Below are 19,491 nucleotides of genomic sequence, written 5' to 3' on the forward strand. Positions count from 1 at the left end.
GTGCTTAAATTCAAATTTGGGGGACGGGGGATAGATGGGGTGCTGTGATTTATTTTGGGATTAAAAATTGTGATTTAAAATGCTTGTGATGAAACCAATTGTCCAAAACATTTTCTGATTATATATCAATATGACGACAAAATAGTAATCCCTTTTATTTTGTTTCATATTTTTAGCAATAACAATTTCTTATTTTCGTAATTCTCAAACGTTAAACCTCTGAGCTTTTACGCAGCACTCTTGTACGCAAATATTACCTGACAATATACCACAGAGGCGCAAACAAACTCGAAGCACATTTAATAATATTAGACTTAGGCCTGTATCCCCAGAGAGAGCCGACACAAAGCCGTGACATACTCATCGTCAGGACCGAAGCTTTACTTGACACTGCCGAGGCCGACCTGCCATCAATTATTGACCAACTCCTCACGACCAGAAGTGCTTTTAGTAAACATTTCCTCAACACATAGAGCACATATAAGGACAATGCAACCTTCTGGGTTAAATATTCATGACGAGAAGTAATGTCGTCATTATTTCTTTTAAAAACCCAAAGAACGTCAGAGTCCCTATGCTGTTTGTCCAGAATAGCAGATGGCTTGGGTCCTTATCATAATTGAGTGATCTATCACCGATGGTGTTTTAGAATGAGACAACGCATGCAAATTAGGGCTTAAAAAAAATTGAAAAATCAGCCGAGGGATGTCTGTGGCCATCATTTGACCCCTGGGGATGGGCAACGCAGCATTTGTCGTCTACCTGGTCTGTGACCTGCAAAGACAAGAGTTTGTAGCGGCGCTGAGGTTCTGTGCACCACCTTCACCATCTGTCCATCTCACCTGCTGTGTCTTTACCGGCCTAAAGCGCCTCCCGCTACGCCGACCTGCCTGTAGGTGTGCTGCCAGTATGTAAAGCATCTGGGTGGAGCGCTCTATCATGATGCTAATGCAAAAGGTATTGTGATGCGACAGGCAAAACCCCCCTCTCATGCCGGAGCAACTCGGTTTCTCAGCTTTAGATCCCAAAGAAGACGACTCAAACAAGGAAAGCAAGCATCTTTCACACACACACCCTGATACTAACGTGTAAAAACACCTCCTGGAGCAGATCCTGTGGTCTCTAAATGACTAAATTCAGAGGTTGATAGTCATAACAAACAACTTAAACCACGTTCAACCAAAGAGCCACAATGAAGTGATCACTGTGACAGGCAACACTAGTGTCTCAAATGCATTTAGCTGTGAAATCCACTTAACAGCACCCTGATTGATCTAATAAAAGCTGTGCTATATCATGCCACACATTTCACTCATCAGATCAGAGCTGGCCACATTTAAAACCATGTTGCTCATGTTTGCATTGAGAAAAACTGAGAATGCACCAGCTAAAACTGAGATTCACTGTCTAGCTGCTTATTTCACACATATTTCAGACAATAACCACATTGCATGAGAGTAAAATCATGCAGCAGAGCAAAGTAATGATACTACAGCCCTGAGTGAGTGCATTTTATAGTGTCATTTCTTTCTTTTAATACACATTTAATGCCCTTTAAATACAAATTCTAAACATCTAACCCTGACTGATTACCTAATTCATGCTCTAGTCCCAGCAGAAGGCATTTCTACTGTAAGCTCATGTGCATGGGTCCATCCTTGTTACTCTATTTAATCATTTGAGGGGCAACACATATTTATGGCATATGATTATCGAATTGACAGCTGGAATAAAGAAGTAAAGAAAAGCAGGAAACGACTGCACAGGGCCATTCAAATCACCAAGCATGATTGAAACCTAACACCTTTGAGCCTTGGATCACACACTAAAATATCACTACATACATCAGCACATACAAAAATAATCAAAATCACAAAGCAAAAAGATACTAAGACGAAAGAGATCATACTGAAAGCTCCAATGATCCGTCCTCACCTTCCACTCCGGCTGCCCGAGGTTGATCTGTTGGCTGGATCTGATTCCGTGTTCGGCTTTCCTTGTGAGAAGATCCTCTCTTAATGTTCACAAAACAGAGATCAGGATCTAGTTCGATCCTCGCTGGGTTAAAATGGATAAAAACGTAGCCGTTTCTGTCTTTTCTTGGATAGCTAAGGTTTCCTCAGAAATCGGAAGCCGCGCGAGTAACGTTAAAACCGTTAAAACTGGATCATATTATTTGTGGATGTATCCGTTCTTTGCGGATTTCTATTTATATGATCCATAGGTTGCGAAATAAAACACCCTACGCTTTCTGACTCCCAGCATGTGTTTGTTTTAATGAAATGTTTTTGTGTAAATCCAAAAGAGTCGCGACGGCTCTCGTGTTGCTTCTGCTGCTGCTCCTGCGCGCGCGTGCGTGTGTATGTGTGCGCGCGAGTCTGCTCGACTGCATTCCTCCCTCTATTGCACAATGAGTCGCTATAATTTATTCATGAGATCATGGGGATGGAGGTGCTCTGTCGGAAGAAAGAGAGGCAGTTTTTCTCTTTCTTGCTTGCTTGCTTGCTTGCTTTCTTTCTTTCGTTCGTTCGTTCTTTCTTTCTTTCTCTCTCTCTCTCTCTCTTTTTTTTGTCACTCACCCCCTCATCGCCCTCCCCAGCTGACTGACTTCCCTTCGGTTGCGAGACTCGATTAATGGAGCGTCGAGGAATCCAACCAACGAGGCTGGGTTGGGGAGGGTGACGATTGTGCTGCGCTCGATGGTGAATATAAAGTGCCCTTCATTGTAGACTCACCTGTAGGCGTACATTAATCTATGTTAGAAAGTATATATCACATGCATTAAAGAGGCTATTTGAAAAGTGTAAAGCTATTATAATATACAATTTTATAAGTATGTCTTTTGTATAAAATTTTATTGTTATTTAATTTCTATTGCCTATATTTCGTATTTATATTTTAACCCTTGGTTTCACAGACGGGGCTTAAGCCTAGTCCCGGACTAAAATGCATGTTTGAGCTGTTTGAGCTGAAAGCAACTTGCTCTGATATATCTTAAAATAAATCTTTTTTTCCTAAGGCACGTTTAAAAAAGCTACTTAAATGTCCTAAGGTCTAATCCGGACTTAATCTAAGCCTTGTCTGTGAAACGGGGCCTAAAATACCTTTTAATTCTATATTTTATAAGTTCATTTGAAGTTATTTTGTTATGCACTTTTGTCATTTTTATTACTTTATCTTTATTGTTTTTGTTTTTTTATCTAGTTTTAATTTTCATTTTAGTATTAGTAATTTTAGTCCTTCAAATTAAATTTTCTTTTAAGTTTTTAAGTTTATATTTTTCATCTAATCGGCTATTTATATCTTATTTTATTTCAGCTTTAATTTCAAAGAATGAAAATGACTTTGTCTTTTTGTTATAGCCTATACTTTTTGTACTTTTTTTTCCAGAAAAGTCCCCATGTAACTACACATTTATTTATTTTTAATGTCAAGAAGATCTTTTTCCATGTCACAAAAGGTACTTTTTTTTCAACTTTTCAATGTATTTTAAAAGCATACTATTAAGAGAATAAAAAATGTGTGTAAAAAGTAACTTATTTGATTCTATTATAAAACATTTGTATGGTAGAGACCAGACCAGATTCCAGTTACGATGGATGGATAAACTCTGCGAATATGACACGTGAATGGCCACCATTGTGGCTCTACATGACCATACTGTTATGTTAATAAAATGACTTTTTAGGGAGGACGCTTGAGCCAAAATGGCGCACTGTTGCTGTGTTACACATGTTCAGTCAGGGAACATTTGGCAGGCAGCCCATGTTAATGCTATTATTTTACTGACAAGCACTGCAGTTTCACACCTGGTGAATTTTTTTTATTTTTAATTAAGAAATTACTCAGTTTGTATAATTAGTAATTAGATCAATCTGTAATTTTCAATACTGTTTAAAAGTTTGGGGTCAGTAAGTTTTTTTTATTTAAAAAAAAAAGAAGAATACTTTTATTCAGCAAGGATGCATTAAAATGATAAAAAGTGACAGTAAAGAAATGCATAATGTTACAAAAGATTTCAGTTTCAAATCAATGCCGTTCTTTTGAACTTTTTTGAACATTGATGATAAAATGTTTCTAGAATGATTTCTGAAGGATCATGTGACACTGAAGACTGGAGTAAAGTTGCTGAATATTCAGCTTTGCATCACAAGAATAAATTACATTTTACAATATATTCAAATAGAAAACAGCTATTTTAAATTGTAATAATATTTCACAATATTTTTACTGTATTTAAATGCAGCCTTGGTGAGCAGAAGAGACTTCATTCAAAAACATAACAAAATCTTACCAACCCCAAACTTTTGAACAGAGGTTTATAAATCAAAATGCAATTAATTATGTTCCCAAAACATTACCAAAAATACAGATTGATTCATTTATTAGCACAATCATAGCTGGCCTCATTCACGAAACACAAACAGAACAAATGTCTCTGCAAGAAAAATGAGCATTTTAACTGGTTAAATTGTTGGATTAGATGCATAAACAATCTACACAGAAATTCCTTCCCCCTCCGTTTCATGAATGAGGCCCAATGTGTCCAGGGACGTGTTTTTCACATGGGCAGGTAGCCAAAGTGTCTTTAAATCATGAATTAGAAGAGCAGTGGTGTCCGCTGTCCTCTAAAAAGCAGCGGGCAGTGAAAGGATTGGTTCAGACTGCTGCACAACTCACAATAGAGAGGTCAGAGAAGGGCAAACTCAAATTCCCAACCCCTCGGATATGCTTAGATGCGAACTGCACTCTCCCTGCATGGTGAGAGATGTAACTCGCACACTCAACGCTTTATTTCATTAGAATAACATACATGATGAATCATTCACAATGAGAGCAGGAATGTGAATTACAGGACTAGAAAGTCCAGCAGAAAGGAACAGCAGTGGTTTAACTGTGAAACAGATGTAGTGCAATCTGGCAGCAGTCAGCAGCGCTGTGTTTGGCAGAGATGGTGTCATGTTAAGGTTTGAATTCAGCTTCTGGGCATGAGGTGACAGTGACAGACGGTGTTCATCAACCTGATCTTTCATCTGCTTTCCTGGCTTTCTCTCGCCTCTACATTTGTACGTTTATGATTCGCTCTGATGCTCTTTCGCCTCTGTGGTGTTATCACAGAGAGAGGCAGCGCTCACGTCGTCCATTTTGTTAGTTTATCAACCGCTCGCTTTCAGGCAGTGACATAATTGTTATTCCTCTCTCATTCCTGTCCTGTTAAGATCTCGAGAAAAACGGGAAGAGAACTGCCCTTAAGACATTGAGTCAATAAAACAGGCACTTTACTACGCCGTGAGGGGATGGGGTCGTGCTATGTGTGTGCAACGGAGGGGTGGGAGTTGCGTTTTGCACGCTGCAGATGTCAAACTGTCTTAATATCAGTGCCATGCTTCACCAACATCTCTGCGAATAGGAGTTTTGCGTGATTTTAAGATGCAAATGTTTGTATAAATCAGTGTGGGGGCGTAACGAGCTCCTGTTTGGTTTGCGCTCACCCCTCGCTGAGAATGGTACGCCCCACGCCAATGGCAAGAACATATCATGGGAATTATCCAGCAGAGAGAATGGAGGGAAGGCGGGGGAGAGTGAGAGCGCCGGGGCTAGACTGAGGAAAGAACAATAGATCTGCAGTCTTGATGAGCATGACTGAACGTTAGTCTGGAGGTTTGGGGCCAGACGAAGAGCTGTAGGGAAACAGTACAGAATATTCTTTGTCAGAGGTAGAAAGGACAAAGACAGTCAGATGAGCAGGTAATGAGGAGACACCGTGAAAAACACATTATTTGATGTGCAACTCCAGTGTTGGTTTGGTAGATTGCACCTTCTTTAAAGTGGGTCACTTTTTTATAATGCTTTTTCGAATAGTACCTTTCATGCAGTGTGTGATATAGCGGTTCGTGAATGTAAAACGTCTGCAAAGTTGTAAAGATCAAAGCGCACGACAAATATTGTAAGAGAAAGAATCGATTGTGAACTGCCGAAACGAGTCATTTCCAGTCTCACTTTAAGAACAATGTAACACATTTGCATAATGCCAGCCTATGCTCTTCATTGGCTGCCCACACACGACGTCTACTTTGCCCCGCCCTCAAACACTACTTGTGGCTGAGACGCTGCAAAAGCAGATCCACTTTGCTGCACTTCCAAAGGATGACGACTCATGCTGGAACTGATACAGTAAAACGGATGCCATCGTTACTGTTCGTGTCCCTGTGTATCAAGGGCTGAGGAAGATCTGGAGGTGAAGTTCAGATGTGGTAATGGGTGTTTCGTTTCCGACACGAGCGATACCCAATCACAACAGACTGGGCCATCTGACCAATCAGAGCAGAGTAGGAGGAGTTTAGAGAGACTGAATCTGCGAACGAGCCATTTTCAGACTCTTTGAGAAATGAGGTGTGCAATGTATATTATGAGAAAATTAAAGTGTTTTTTTTTTTTTTTCTTTGATGCATTTAAATGAAGAACGTTTTAAATAGCATAATAGGGGAACTTTAAAAGTTTGAAAGCATTAATTCACCCAGATATGACAATTCTGTCATTTTTTCGCATTGTCAAGCAACTGTTTTCCGAATGTTCATTGCGATCATGCTCGAAAAGCGCTGTAGAGAGAGTCCAAACGACTTGATGCTAGCGAAATGTAGTCGCAACACTTTTCACAATATAGAATGGTCCTTTTTTTGCCCACGATATTTCGGTAATGTGAGCGCACCTTTAGTCTTTTTTAACTCATTTTAACATTTAACAATCTAAAGATCCTTTTTCTATCATGCAATCTATTGTTCCATGAAGAATTAACCTTTAACATCCATGGAACCTTTGCATTGAACAAAAGGTTCTTTATAGTGGAAAAACATTCTTTAGGTCCGGTTTACACTGTGAAACCCCCCATTTGAGGGGGGTTTACACTTTCTGTGTAAAGAACCTTTAGAGCAATGGAAAAGCTCAATTCTTCACGGAAACAATAAAGAAGCTTTATTTTTAAGAGTGAAATCAAAACTTTTGTTGAATCCGTAATCATCGCAGATTAAATGTAGGAATTTTGGTGCTTTGTCAAATTGGTCACTGTGAACTGTTGGTGTATGGAAGAAAGTTGTCTGCTTTGAAATGACAGCAGGCAGTGTAAATAATGGACGACTTTTAATTTTTAGCTGAACTGCTCCATTTATAGAGGTTTCGGTAACATTTCTACTGGTCAAAGCTCAAAAACCCAGTGAAAAGAATCGGAGTCTTTATTAGTTTGTGTGTCAGTTTGAAGAGGCTGCATCACTGCATGCGGCCAGTGAAGAGAGGGGGGGGGGGGGGGGGGGGGGGGGAGGGATAAGTCAGACTTATGCTCAGCAGCTCCCTGTTGCCCTGGAAACAGGTGCTGAGATTCTTTTGCCTTTTTTTCATCTTTCTCCTCGCTATCGATGTCAATGCCACCTCCCACAGGCTCCCCTCCCCCACGACCTGCTGCATCCCCCTCTCCCTCCCTCCCTCCACATCTACTGCAGTCATTTAACAATGTCACAGGCTAGAACAACCAACCCCCCTCGTTCCGCACACGCTCGAGAACCACATCGCCCACTGTATGAGGGTCAAACAGCACTCGGTTATTGATCCTTATGAGCGCTGTCAAATCTCGCGGCATCAATCTGACCCCGGCTAATCTCACTCTGCACGCCACGGACGCACAAGCGGATTGCGCGCTAGAATGCCACTCTGCCAGTCTCGTCTTTGTGCTCCTATTGGATGAGCAACAAGGACAGACAAAGAGTAATCTGACTGCTGAAAAAGACGCCCCCTCCCTCTCGCACGCACGCACGCAGCGTGGTTGGCAAATCCACAACCTGGTACCATCTTACGCAATGTTCTAATATGCGCTTTGGATGCAGCTGTGTTTTAAATGCGAGATAATTAAACACGTATTTGTCTAGGTTCTATTTGCGCTCCAAAGAATAGAAAGCATCAGAATTAAAGCGTGACGCGCGCGCGCGCGTCCAGATCGATTCCATTTTCTGGCCTTTTTAAGTCAACATTGTTGTTTAGCGGGGCGCGCGCTGCATTCCATTGCAGTGACTTCTCCCTGGCCTGAAGAGGAACATTCCTGGGAAGTGGCTGACCGACAATAACAGTCGGCAGCAAAAAGGGGGCAGGAGCGGGTTTGGAAAAGCTGTTCTTTCCACCCTTGTTCTCTGAAACACTAAAAAACTAGAGGATTTACCTCATCTGCATCATCTGGAACAGCGTGTCTCACAAAAAAACAATGCGAAATGCAAATAATAAAATGCAACTACTCGTATAATCGTGCGTAGTTAAAATAATTAGGCTTATCAACTTTTAGTTGAAATTGATTTTTAGTTAAAGGGATGGTTCACCCAAAAATGTCAATTCTGTCATCATTTACCCACCCTCGAATTGTTCCAAACCTGTATAAATATCTTTCTTCTGTTGAACACAAAAGAAGATATTTTGAAGAATGTTGGTATCTAAACAGTTGATGACCCCACCCCACCCCACAGGCTACTAAGAAAGTGCCAAACAACTGTTTGATTACCGACATTTAAATAGATATTGTTGTTGATGTCAGAGGTTGTGCGCCCAAACTATTTTAGCATTAATTGTGTCACTCGGAAATATGGCTTATAGTAAAATAACATTCGACCGTATATATATTTATGGTTAACGTGATTTCACCAAATGGATCAACACCTTAGGACATAATGATTTTAATACTGTACAAACTGTATATTCTCTCCCTTTACACTAACCCTACCCCTAAACCTACCCATCACAGAAAACTTTACACATTTTTACATAAAAAAAAAAAAATCATCACTTAGTTTGATTTATAAGCTGTTTTCCTCATGGGGACCAAAACATGTCTCCACAAGGACAAGGATTTCGGATATTGCCATCTGTTTGGGGACATTTTGTCTGGGTTTACCTTTGCCACACACACACACACACACACACATTCAAAAGTTGGGGTCAGTAAGAACAGCATTTATAGAATCTTTTGTAACATTAGAAACATTATTAACTGTCACTTTTGATCAATTTAATGCATCCTTCCTGAATAAAAGATCTTAATGACCCCAAACTTTTGAACCATTGTGCATAATTGTTTAATCAAATTTTATATAAATATTTTGAATACATTTAGTTTCTTTTATAACTAAAAATACAGACTAAATCACGAAAACCGACATTCTTTGTAAAGACTCAGTCTACACCTGTTGTCGAACCTCCTCACACACTCTTTGTTGTTACGAGGCCAGCGATCAAACTACAGTTGTCATATTAGAAACGTGAAGTCACCTAAGGCGCCGTGTGTTGTATAAAGCTGCTGGATCATATGCAGTTCCATAACTCAGACAGACATTAACAGCCACATCAGCAGCAGAGCCAGCGATTGAAGAGGACATTCTGTCCGTCTCAATCATGCCACAACCCTCCTAATTAGGAAAAAGCTTGAAGAAAGTGTGTCATCCGACCGAGATATATGAGCTCTCAAAAAGAGATATCTGTGATTTGTTCTTGCAGATTGATTATTGTCTAGGATACATAACGACTATAAACCTATTATAAATAGATTTAGTTATTGTCGGAGTGGATGTGTTTATCTGGAGGTTCTAGGGCCAGTGATGGTGAAGGCAGGGATAATGAGATTGCAGCTCAGGACAGCAGGCCAATCATGTGATGGGTCAGACAGCAGAGGGTGCAGGAGAAAAAAAACCCTCAGGAAAGGACCAACCATCTGACTCAAACAGGGAGAGCTTTTCACATGTAAAGAGAGCTGTTGTTCCTCTTGCCTGAGGTGAATCTCTGTCCGTGGCGTCCCGCTGAGGGGTTCAGGCACCAGTGAGCACAGGTTTGTCCCACAGTCATTATGCAGACCTGACTGAGACACAATGGGCAGTGGTTAGAAGCTGTGGTTTCGTGAAAATCCCTCAATCACTTTGAGAACAGCCCTAAAGCAACCGAGAAACAGCAGGGTTTTAATATTTTAAAATTCACATTTAGATTCATATTGAGTGAGCTGGATGTCAATGTGAATAACCAAATTTAACAGCTGAGTTTTAAAAAAAGTAAATGAACGAGGTTACAATAATTGGAGTGTGGTGCCATCTTGTGGTTAACGTGAGGAACGCCAACTGTACTTTCGGACTGGTCGCAAGAAATAAGCTATAAACAATGAACGTCAACAACGCGTTAATTAAACACGAGCAAGTGAGTATATATGGAACTACTTTATATATAGAACTCTGAAGGATCAGAATAATTAAGTATGTACCTTGGTAATTAGGCTACTTGCCTCGCAAGAGATGCGAAGAGGGGATTGAATATAATGATGGGAAAAGAAACCAGTTTGAGGATTCATACAGTTTTGCAAATAATATCTCCTGCAATTTGACTACCAGGATAATGGATGCCTCGCTCACTCTCTTAAATAAAGTTCAAAATCATAAAACAAATGCCCGTTATGGACATCTCTTCCACTTTTAATACTGTTCAGTTTCATCTTTTTTAAAATGCTTGATGATTTAGGTGTTAGTAGCTGGATCATTCTATGCTTCTATAGCTGACTAAAAGTGATCAAGGATCAATCATTTCAACCAACTTGATGGACCCGTGATATATCTTCTTCGGGGCATAAAAGGAAAATAAAAGCTGATTTCAATTTCAATTTCAAATCAATTTATAAAAGATCGGCCTCAGAGAGTCAGTATCATTAATATCATATCTGACTGCTTGGTGTTAAACTCTGGTGTCGCAATGTTGTTCTCTGTATGCGTCAATGAACTGCAGTGTGATGATGATGACAGTAATCTTTCGCTCATAATGTATGCTTGATGAGATGGCTTTGGTTTCCTGTCAGAAATAAATAAATTGCTCCTTATATTTTGAGTATATTGACAGTCTTGTCAATAATCTTGTCTAGTGCATCTTTGAGCCAACATTCAGTAGCCTACAAGTAAAATACTTAAAGCGATAGTTCACCCAAAAATGAAAATTCTGTCAGTAATTACTCACCCTCATGTTATTCCAAACCCGTAAGACTTTCGTTCATTTTCAGAACACAAATAAAGATTTTTTGAATAAAATCTGAGAGCTTTCTGTGTCTTCATAGACAGCTACGCATCTATTACTTCAAAGGCCCAGAAAGGAAAGACATCATTAAAGTAATCCATGTGAATCCAGTGGTTATCCTCAATTTTATAAAGTGACACGAGTGTTGTTTGTGCAACAAAAAACAACAACAATAAAAACATAATTTACCCATGTTCAAGTGTTGATATAACAAGAATGCATGAAGATAGAATAATGTGTGTGTGTGTGTGTAAAGGCAAAGGCTCTGTTCTTTATTTTGATATAATGTGTGTTGGAGAACAAAATATTTTGGGGGCCGTGAAAGTTTTGTGAAAATGATCAAAAATTCTGGCGATGGCTGAAAAAAAAAAAAAAGAAAACACTGGCGGGAAAAGGGTTAAAGTTCAGTTAAAGGTATATTTCAAGCATAAAAATGAATACCTAAATAGGAACACAATAGTATACTTAAAATGCAAAAATAATATATAAATAGTAAATTAAATATGATGTTAAATTCACTTAAAGAATACTTGCAGTAGCCTATAAAACCACTAGTTTACTGAGAGTATAGGCTACTTCAAAGTGTACTTTCAGAAACTAAAAAAATGTGCTACAAGTATTTAACTGGTAAACTCAGTATAAGTTCATTTGTAGTAGGCTATAGTGAACTAGTTTTGTACTCAAAGTGTGCTACTGTTACACATACTTAAAAGTATACTTAAGTGGGCCAATTTAGCCCCAAGTAGTAGCAGGCCTATTAAAATAGTACACTTACAAGTTTATTACTAGTACATTAATATTAGTATACTATATAAAGTGTCCTTTAAAATGTAACTGAACTTTACTTGAGTATACTTAATAAAATTAACTTATATTTTGTAAGTGTATCAAAATATATCAGGCTGGCATGTTTACAGAAATGTAAGCATTCAAAATGCATCATTCATGTCATCATGTGCGTATCACAAAAGTTGATTAGCATTGGGGGATTGTTCAAATCACTAACCTTATATGCGAGCATGAGCAATAGAGCCTTAGCAAACACCGCCCACACATAATGATTAGTGTGGCGTCATCTGATGGTTAATGAGGAGGAAAGGTGAGAGATTACTAAAAAAAAATGCTATTTATGAAGCGGTTTAGACCAGGAAACATTATGACAGGATTTAATACATTTTAATATCATGAATAAATGTTTGTGGTGTTTTTGCAGCTCGCGCCTGCAGTTCTCAGGAAGTGCCGCCAGCTCAAGGTTTCATTCGTGCACGCTCACTTTCAGTCTGTTGTCACAGGTGATCACAGCAAACACAGACACTACACTTCAACAACACGGACTGTCACCGCCGGACAAGTGAGTAGATGTAACTTACCATGTTCTGCACGGTCTGTCTCAATTGTAAAACTTCGCGAAAGTTACGTTGTGGTCTCTATAACAACAGCTAGTGCATTTGACTGGACACGCAGTTGACAGAATCGAAAGTGAAAGAGCACAAAACATTAAACCACTACATAGTGGGTATAATAACTAAGCATTTAACGTATTTAAAGGAAATAGACGAGATGTCTGCTAGGCTATTTTAGCATATTATTCCCTATCGGAGTTGAGTGAGTTCGATTTACACTACGTAGGCTACTGTTATTACTACGTAGGTAGGCTACTGTCTTTATAAATATGTGATTCCTGTATTTTACGTTCTCAGAATATTTTTTTTTGTTAATATTGACAATAACCAAAATATTAAAGACGACAGATAAAGAAAATCCGAATCGAATTAGAGCGCATTATTTTATTAAAGTAATGAAATATAATTTTGCTCACAAGAAAGCCAATTTTTTAAATATATATATGCGTTTTAAACAAAGCTATTTTTTTTGTACTATAATGTGGTTATGATTTTATTTCAGATTTACAATATTATCACGTTTTAGCAACGTAACGTCACCGCCCGATAATTCTAGTGTGAAAGTAAAACATTCGAACGTTTGTTATGGTTACCTCACTTTTCGAATGTTCGCAGGTGATTCAAATTTTCAAAGTTATTGTAACGTTTGAAAACTTTGTTAGAACCATACGTAATCGAATAGAACGATAATGTACTTTTAAAGCTTTTTTTTATTTTTTTTTATTCTAATGTTTTTGTTTTGTTTTGGGCTTAGATGTCGCACAACAACAGCGATCAAATGAAGGAATGCCTCAGTCAAACAAGTAACAGTGACGCTGTTGATCATCCATCAAGAGGAGGATCCAGAAACCAGGGCTCACTTGATGCTGCAGGAAAAAAGGCCACAAGCCAGACCGCATCTTGTGAGACTAGAGGCAAAATTGATAAAACAATGCCAACATCTAGTGAGAAAAAGGGTGAAGGGGGAGGAGAAAAAACGGGCACATCTGTCGAGAATGCAGAGAAAGGGGCCAAAAACCCCACATCTGATGAGCATAGAGACAAAAAGGGCCAAAACTCACACTCAAATAGTGCATCTGAAAACAGCAGGGCATCAAACCAGCCCTCTCAAAGTGAACCAATGGACACTTCAGATTCCTCCAGCTCAGCAACAAGACCAAAGCCGGGACCCACATATCCCATCAAGAACCTCAAGACAATGGAAAACTTCAGCTCAGAGCTCAACCAGCAAATTCCCATGAAAGGACATACGATACTGATAGATGTAAGAATCATGCAATTTCATCCTCAGTTCTTGTATGCTAATCTTTCCTTATAAAGTGTGCTATGAATATTGATTCAGTCTTGTTTACCGGCTTGTTTGAGCAGACATCATGTTTCCGAAGTGGTCTAATTGTCCCCCATGAAGGGAAACACGTTTGGGATGCCTACCATGTGAAGTTACCACATCTGTATGTAAGTATGACCATAGAACGTTTTCTAAAGATCATCATTTCTATATCAAGAGCTTTTCTGAACAAGTAGCTTATCAAATCAGAAATGGTATAGTTTATTCATTATTTATTCATATTCATACTGAGTAATCGTTATTCCCCATAGCCACCGCCGGCGTCCCACCAGAAGTCCCGTGCATCACCCTCTCGATGGGAGGCCACTTGTCATGCGTTGCACAAACTCACCAAAGGCAGTTTCTCTATTGGGGATATTCAGGTACCGCAACACTAAACAATGACAATTACTTTTACACTATAATGTGACCCGTTTTCTATCTTTTGTCTATTTGTAGACCGCAATAATGTCTTACAATTCTAGCAACAAAGACAAATGGACATTTGACGCATTTCATTATTACGGTCAGGTTAGTGAAACATTCTGCATATCAGAGGAAAGCTAAAAGCAAGTGTAAAAATACAAATTGATGACAGATTTGTACAATTGCTCTACAGCGCTTACACTCAATGGACAATAATCTCCATATGGTGATCCCCAAGATGGTCAAACTGGCACTTGAATTACCTGCTCTCATTAAACGGGTATGTTACAGCATCCTTCTTTCCACAGACACTTGCATTATCCCTTAGTACTAGTATAACTTTAAAGTTAAATCTGATTAATGAGCCAACTAACAAGGACTAACTTTTTTTTTCTTTTTTCGGTTCCATTTAAATGTGAAGTGCGAATAAAGATGCAAGAATGAATGTAAAGGTCCATTTAACGCTGTAAATCATGACAATATTACATTACATTTCATTTATCTAAGATTACTAAGATCATAGAATCTGACTTAAAGTCTGTCTTAGCTTTTATGAAAGGTCTCACTGGACTCATACTGAACAATCTGACGAGCAACAACCAGACATTCACAGTGCACCATTTGTTAAGCTATAATAATGTCCCACTGGACCAAAGAAAATAATCATATTCAGACTAATTGCATTGCTTATGCAAGATCTTTTTTTTATGCAAGTTTGTTGGAAGTATTTTTAAATCTGTACTCTCTGTCTCTAGCCCATTCCTCTACTGCGACATCAACAGACCCAGGCCATAACAATGACTCAGCAGCAGATCTCCTGTCTGTTAGCAAACGCCTTCTTCTGCACCTTCCCTCACAGGAACAACACTAGCCCTGGTTCAGAATACGCCAACTACCCGACCATTAACTTCAGCAGGTGTTACATTGATCACTGTAGACTGACACCACTCTATCATACTGGTGCTGGATCAATTATTTATTCATTTTTTTGCCGTAGCCTATTTGATAGCCGGAGTGACTCAGTAAAAGCAGGCCTACAGGCAGAGAAACTGAGAGCCATACTCCATTACTTCGACACCGTGACAAATGAAAGTCCTCATCAAGATTCAGGTACTGAGAACACGACTACTGTACACTACCGGTCAGTCAGATTTATAACTGAGTCTCTGCTGCCCATCAAGAATGCTTTTATTCAATCAAAAACAGTAATATTGTGAAATATTATTACAATTTAAAAATAACTTTTCTATTGTGATATATGCATTTTAAAATGTAATTTATTCCTTTGATGCATGAATTTTCCGCATCATTACTCCAGGGGCCGGTTTCACAAAGCTATTTTAGACCGGTCCATAGTGTTGGACGAGTCTAAAATGTGCTCTTAGACTAGTCTAATGCAAGTTAGAAAAAATTAGACACCTTACCCCCAGGCTAACTTAGGTCTAAGACTCTGTTACACTGGCAGCCAGCAGTAACAATCAGGTACATTACAAACAGCCAAAAGAAAAGGGAAAATGTCTCATAATTTAAACATTTCTTCTTGTTACTACATTCTCAGCTAAATTTCCCAAGTAAAATGGCCTTGTAACTGTTATACTCCTGCAACAAACACATATTTTCCGCTGGGGTAAACTGCACTGAGCGGTTGAATGCGCTTACTCGATCCGCCATGTTTTTTTGTTTTGAAAAGTGTCTTATTTTACCCAGAATGCACTGCAGTGTAGTCCTACTTAAGATAGTCAGAGTCTTAAGTGCTTTGTGCAACGGTCTGTCTATCTGAAGTCTGACTATCTACTATATCTAAGCCATAGTCAAAGTCTATCATTGTGAAACCGGCCCCTGTCTTCAGTCACATGATCCCTGTTAGAAATCATTCTAATATGCCTGATTTGCTGTTCAAGAAACATTCCTGATTATCAATGTTAAAAATAGTTGCACAGCTTAAAATATTTGTGATTTTTAGGATTCTTTGATGAATAGAAAGTTCAAAAGAACAGTATTTATTTGAAATACAATCTTTTATAGCATAATAAATGCCTTTACTGTCACTTTTGACCAATTTAATGTGTCCTCGCTAAATAAATATTTAAAAAACTAAAACATTTGAACGCATGCACATTTTGGATTCAGTGTAACCAATTTCTTTCAGCATCAAAACCAGATGGACTGGTTACTTTTGAAAGGATTTGCATTCCACCGTCACATCTCCCCAACTGGAATAAGTAAGTTGCACTGGTTCACACGATTAATAGACTAAAGTGATTGTGATTACTGATTGTGTTTGACTTAGTCAGAAGGAAACCCTGAAGAACCTTCACATCTCTTCAAAAGGATCCATTGAGAAAGAGGGTACAGGCATGCTACAGGTCAGTTTCATCTCAACATCAGTTCTCTACCCGTTCTTCAGATAAGCTTTACCTCCATCATGTTGTTCTGAACAGGTGGACTTTGCGAGCAAATATATTGGTGGTGGAGTGCTGAAGTCAGGACTGGTTCAGGAGGAGATCCTCTTCCTCATGAGTCCAGAGCTCATCGTGGCCAGACTCTTCACTGAGAAACTGGCTGATAACGAGTGTCTTAAGATCACAGGTACTGCTGGGGGAATCAGACAAAGACAACGTTATCTTAAAAAAAAAAACATAACAGCTTTCCGTCAGATATAGGGATAGTTCATCCAAGAATGTATACCTTGAGTGCAATGCAAGTCGCTTTGGATAAAAGCATTTTTTGACTGATGGTTATGTGATATTTTCATTATCATAGTCTCATCTCTTAATGTCTCATCAGGGCCTCAGATGTACAACATTACTTCTGGCTATAGCAGAGGCTTTTCTTGGGTTGGTCCATACAACGATCAAGTAAAGCGGTAGGTGCCACTTCAAAAGTGTCGAATTTTTCAAAAACATTGGTTTTACGGATATGAGTGTAAATTGTGGGACATTTATTCATAGGGACGCGTGGAAGAGACGTTATCGGCAGATTGTTGCCATTGATGCTCTGGACTTCAAGAACCCGAAGGAGCAGTACACTAAAGAGAACATAAATCGAGAACTCAACAAGGTAATAGTTTTTCACACATTAAAATATCGCTGTTTGTCATCATGAGAATTTGTTGTAGGGTTATTCAGACGTATGCTGTGTGACTCTCAAAGGCATTCGTGGGATTCCACGGACAGCCGAAAACAGCCATCGCAACGGGCAACTGGGGCTGTGGAGCCTTTAAAGGGGATCCTAAGCTCAAAGGTAAATGGAGACAAAACACACACGGGTTTGATCTGGAGAAATTGCAAACACTATTGATGGCTATGATAAATGCACAGAACAGAATGTGTTTGTCTTCAAAAGCTCTCATCCAGTTGATGGCTGCTGCAGTGGCGGATCGAGACGTGGCTTACTTCACATTTGGCAATGAACATCTGGCATACGAAATACAAAGAATGCATGAAATACTGGCCCAAAACAATGTGACTGTGGGTAAGTACATAAACTGCATTTGAAACAAACAGAAACAAACAAACAAAATCAAGTTCATTTCTCCTAAAGAAATATATCTTTTTAAGAGACATGAAGGCCAAATATGGTAACCCATACTTGGATTTTGTCCTCTGCTCAATCAAGCTCCTAATGTGTGTGCATTAACTTGGATGGGTTAAATGCAGTCAACACAAACACACAGCAAACTGACACACACACACACCTGGAGCAGTGGGAGGCCATTTGCTGCGGCTCCCAGGGAACGATTTGAGGTTGAAAAAAAAAACAAAAAAAAACTGTGCATTCACCCTCACACCTTCATTTCCTGCCGGTTTTGAGAATCGAAGCCGCAACCTTCGGGTCACAAGTCTGACTCCATGAGCTCTGAGGTTGATGATTTACACAATTGATGCTTTTAATCAGCAAGGACTTGACAGCAATTGATTAAAAGTGACTAAAGACATTTCTAATATTTTTTTTTTATTCTTTCTATTCACCAAAGAATCCTGAAAAAATTTATTATGCTGTCCAACAAAAATAATTTTAAAGAATAAATTAGATTTGAAAAAAAAAAAACGAAAAAAAAAAAACCTTACCGACCTCAAACTTTTGAACAGTACTGTATGCTTATGTAGATACTTTCAGTGTTATTTGAGCTTTTTAAAAGTTACAATTCTTAATAGCTTAATTTAACTCTTTCATTATTATTTTCATTGACGAAATATTCTGGATTTCCGTGTTTTCACTGTTATACGGTAGGGGGCGCTATTAGGCCTCTTGCCCTCTTCTGAAAGATTACTGAATCTCCTGATCAAAATACAGACGAAGATGATGCAGAAATGAGCGATATATGTAATCAGATGCATATGTAAAAACGCGATCATCATCATTAAACAGCATATAAATCAAAACTGCCTAACGTTACTGAATGAAATGTCGACCCAGGACGAGTTACAGGACTCTGAAGCATTAGGGGTGTTGATGGACTTAAACTACTCCATTAGTTTTGATCATCGTTCTGAAGAATGCATGGAGCTAGAATAAAAAAAAAATTGGTTTAAAAGCAGAGTCTCTGTTCTTTCTTTTGATATATTTCATGTTCAGATATTCATACAACAAAATATTTCAATGGTTGGAAACTTGAATAAAAAATAAGAAAAAAAAACACTGGCGGGGAAAGAGTTAATAGCCAAATTCAACAACCAAGGGCACTCAGTGCTGCTGTACAAATGCAAAGTAAAAAATAATATTACTAAACCAACTAGTGTATTTTTGAGTTTGGGTTTAGAGTACCCTGATCATTTCTTCTTTCAACAGATAAACTGTACAAGTTGCTGAAGGACTACTCTGGACACTACGCTCGTGAACATCACTCGCCTAAAGACCTGTACAGGTTCATCAGAGAGAAGATTGGGCATAAGGAAAGCTTATTGTAAATCTGTCTGACTACTGTGAGATTCATACAAGCTCGTTTCAGAGAAAAGTTGTCAAAATGGTTCAGCAGTATTAAACATGTAAAGCTGCTTTGAATGTGTCAGATTTCTGAAGGATCAGAAAAATGAAGTAACAATCCTGAAAAAAACAAAAAAACTAATGTATTTCTTTTTGATACACAGGTGTCAGTCAAATTGTTTAGCTTAATTAAAATTGTTTATAGTTATTCAGGATTTATATTAATTGCAGTTGCATCTGATAAAGTGCACATATCACATGTTCATTAAAGCAAAATAAACACTTTTCACATCACATTTTTTTCTAATAGTTTTCTTGCAACAGTTCTTAGTACAA

General features: G+C 38.6%; 2 protein-coding genes across 4 annotated transcripts in view; one reads left to right on the forward strand and one right to left on the reverse strand.

Annotated features, from left to right (window-relative positions):
• Window positions 1–2,447, reverse strand: part of zmiz2 (zinc finger, MIZ-type containing 2) — a 52,993-nt gene extending 50,546 nt beyond the window's left edge. The window contains exon 1 of one of the 2 annotated variants that reach the window (XM_084400162.1): window positions 1,936–2,442. The gene's annotated coding sequence lies outside the window, so the exon portion shown is untranslated. Of the gene's footprint in view, window positions 1–1,935 lie in introns of both variants that reach the window. The other variant, XM_084400160.1, reaches the window with a different exon arrangement.
• Window positions 2,428–19,450, forward strand: pargl (poly (ADP-ribose) glycohydrolase, like). Of its 2 annotated transcripts, XM_084400163.1 has the most exons (18): window positions 2,428–2,702; window positions 3,391–3,460; window positions 12,287–12,424; window positions 13,231–13,740; window positions 13,845–13,931; window positions 14,076–14,186; window positions 14,263–14,334; window positions 14,423–14,509; window positions 14,985–15,145; window positions 15,227–15,339; window positions 16,379–16,451; window positions 16,520–16,595; window positions 16,671–16,818; window positions 17,017–17,095; window positions 17,181–17,289; window positions 17,382–17,472; window positions 17,575–17,703; window positions 19,021–19,450. In XM_084400163.1, exons 2-18 carry the CDS (start codon window positions 3,428–3,430, stop codon window positions 19,137–19,139), a joined length of 2,136 nt encoding a protein of 711 aa, XP_084256289.1. In that variant the 5' UTR covers window positions 2,428–2,702; window positions 3,391–3,427; the 3' UTR covers window positions 19,140–19,450. The 2 variants fall into 2 exon arrangements, with proteins under 2 accessions (XP_084256289.1, XP_084256290.1); XM_084400164.1 differs by lacking the exons at window positions 2,428–2,702; window positions 3,391–3,460 and adding an exon at window positions 12,129–12,172.
• Window positions 19,451–19,491: the final 41 nt, after the last annotated feature.

Source organism: Rutilus rutilus (assembly GCF_951802725.1).
Source record: "Rutilus rutilus genome assembly, chromosome: 25".
NCBI lineage: Eukaryota > Metazoa > Chordata > Actinopteri > Cypriniformes > Leuciscidae > Rutilus > Rutilus rutilus.

Excerpts from the sequence above, each read along its gene's own strand:
- pargl (XM_084400163.1), top strand. The coding sequence starts at position 3,428 with ATGTCAAGAAGATCTTTTTCCATGTCACAAAAG. Across the intron at positions 15,146-15,226 it reads CCGACCATTAACTTCAGCAG|CCTATTTGATAGCCGGAGTG; the intron begins GTGTTACATTGA and ends TTTTTGCCGTAG. Across the intron at positions 16,596-16,670 it reads AGGGTACAGGCATGCTACAG|GTGGACTTTGCGAGCAAATA; the intron begins GTCAGTTTCATC and ends TGTTCTGAACAG.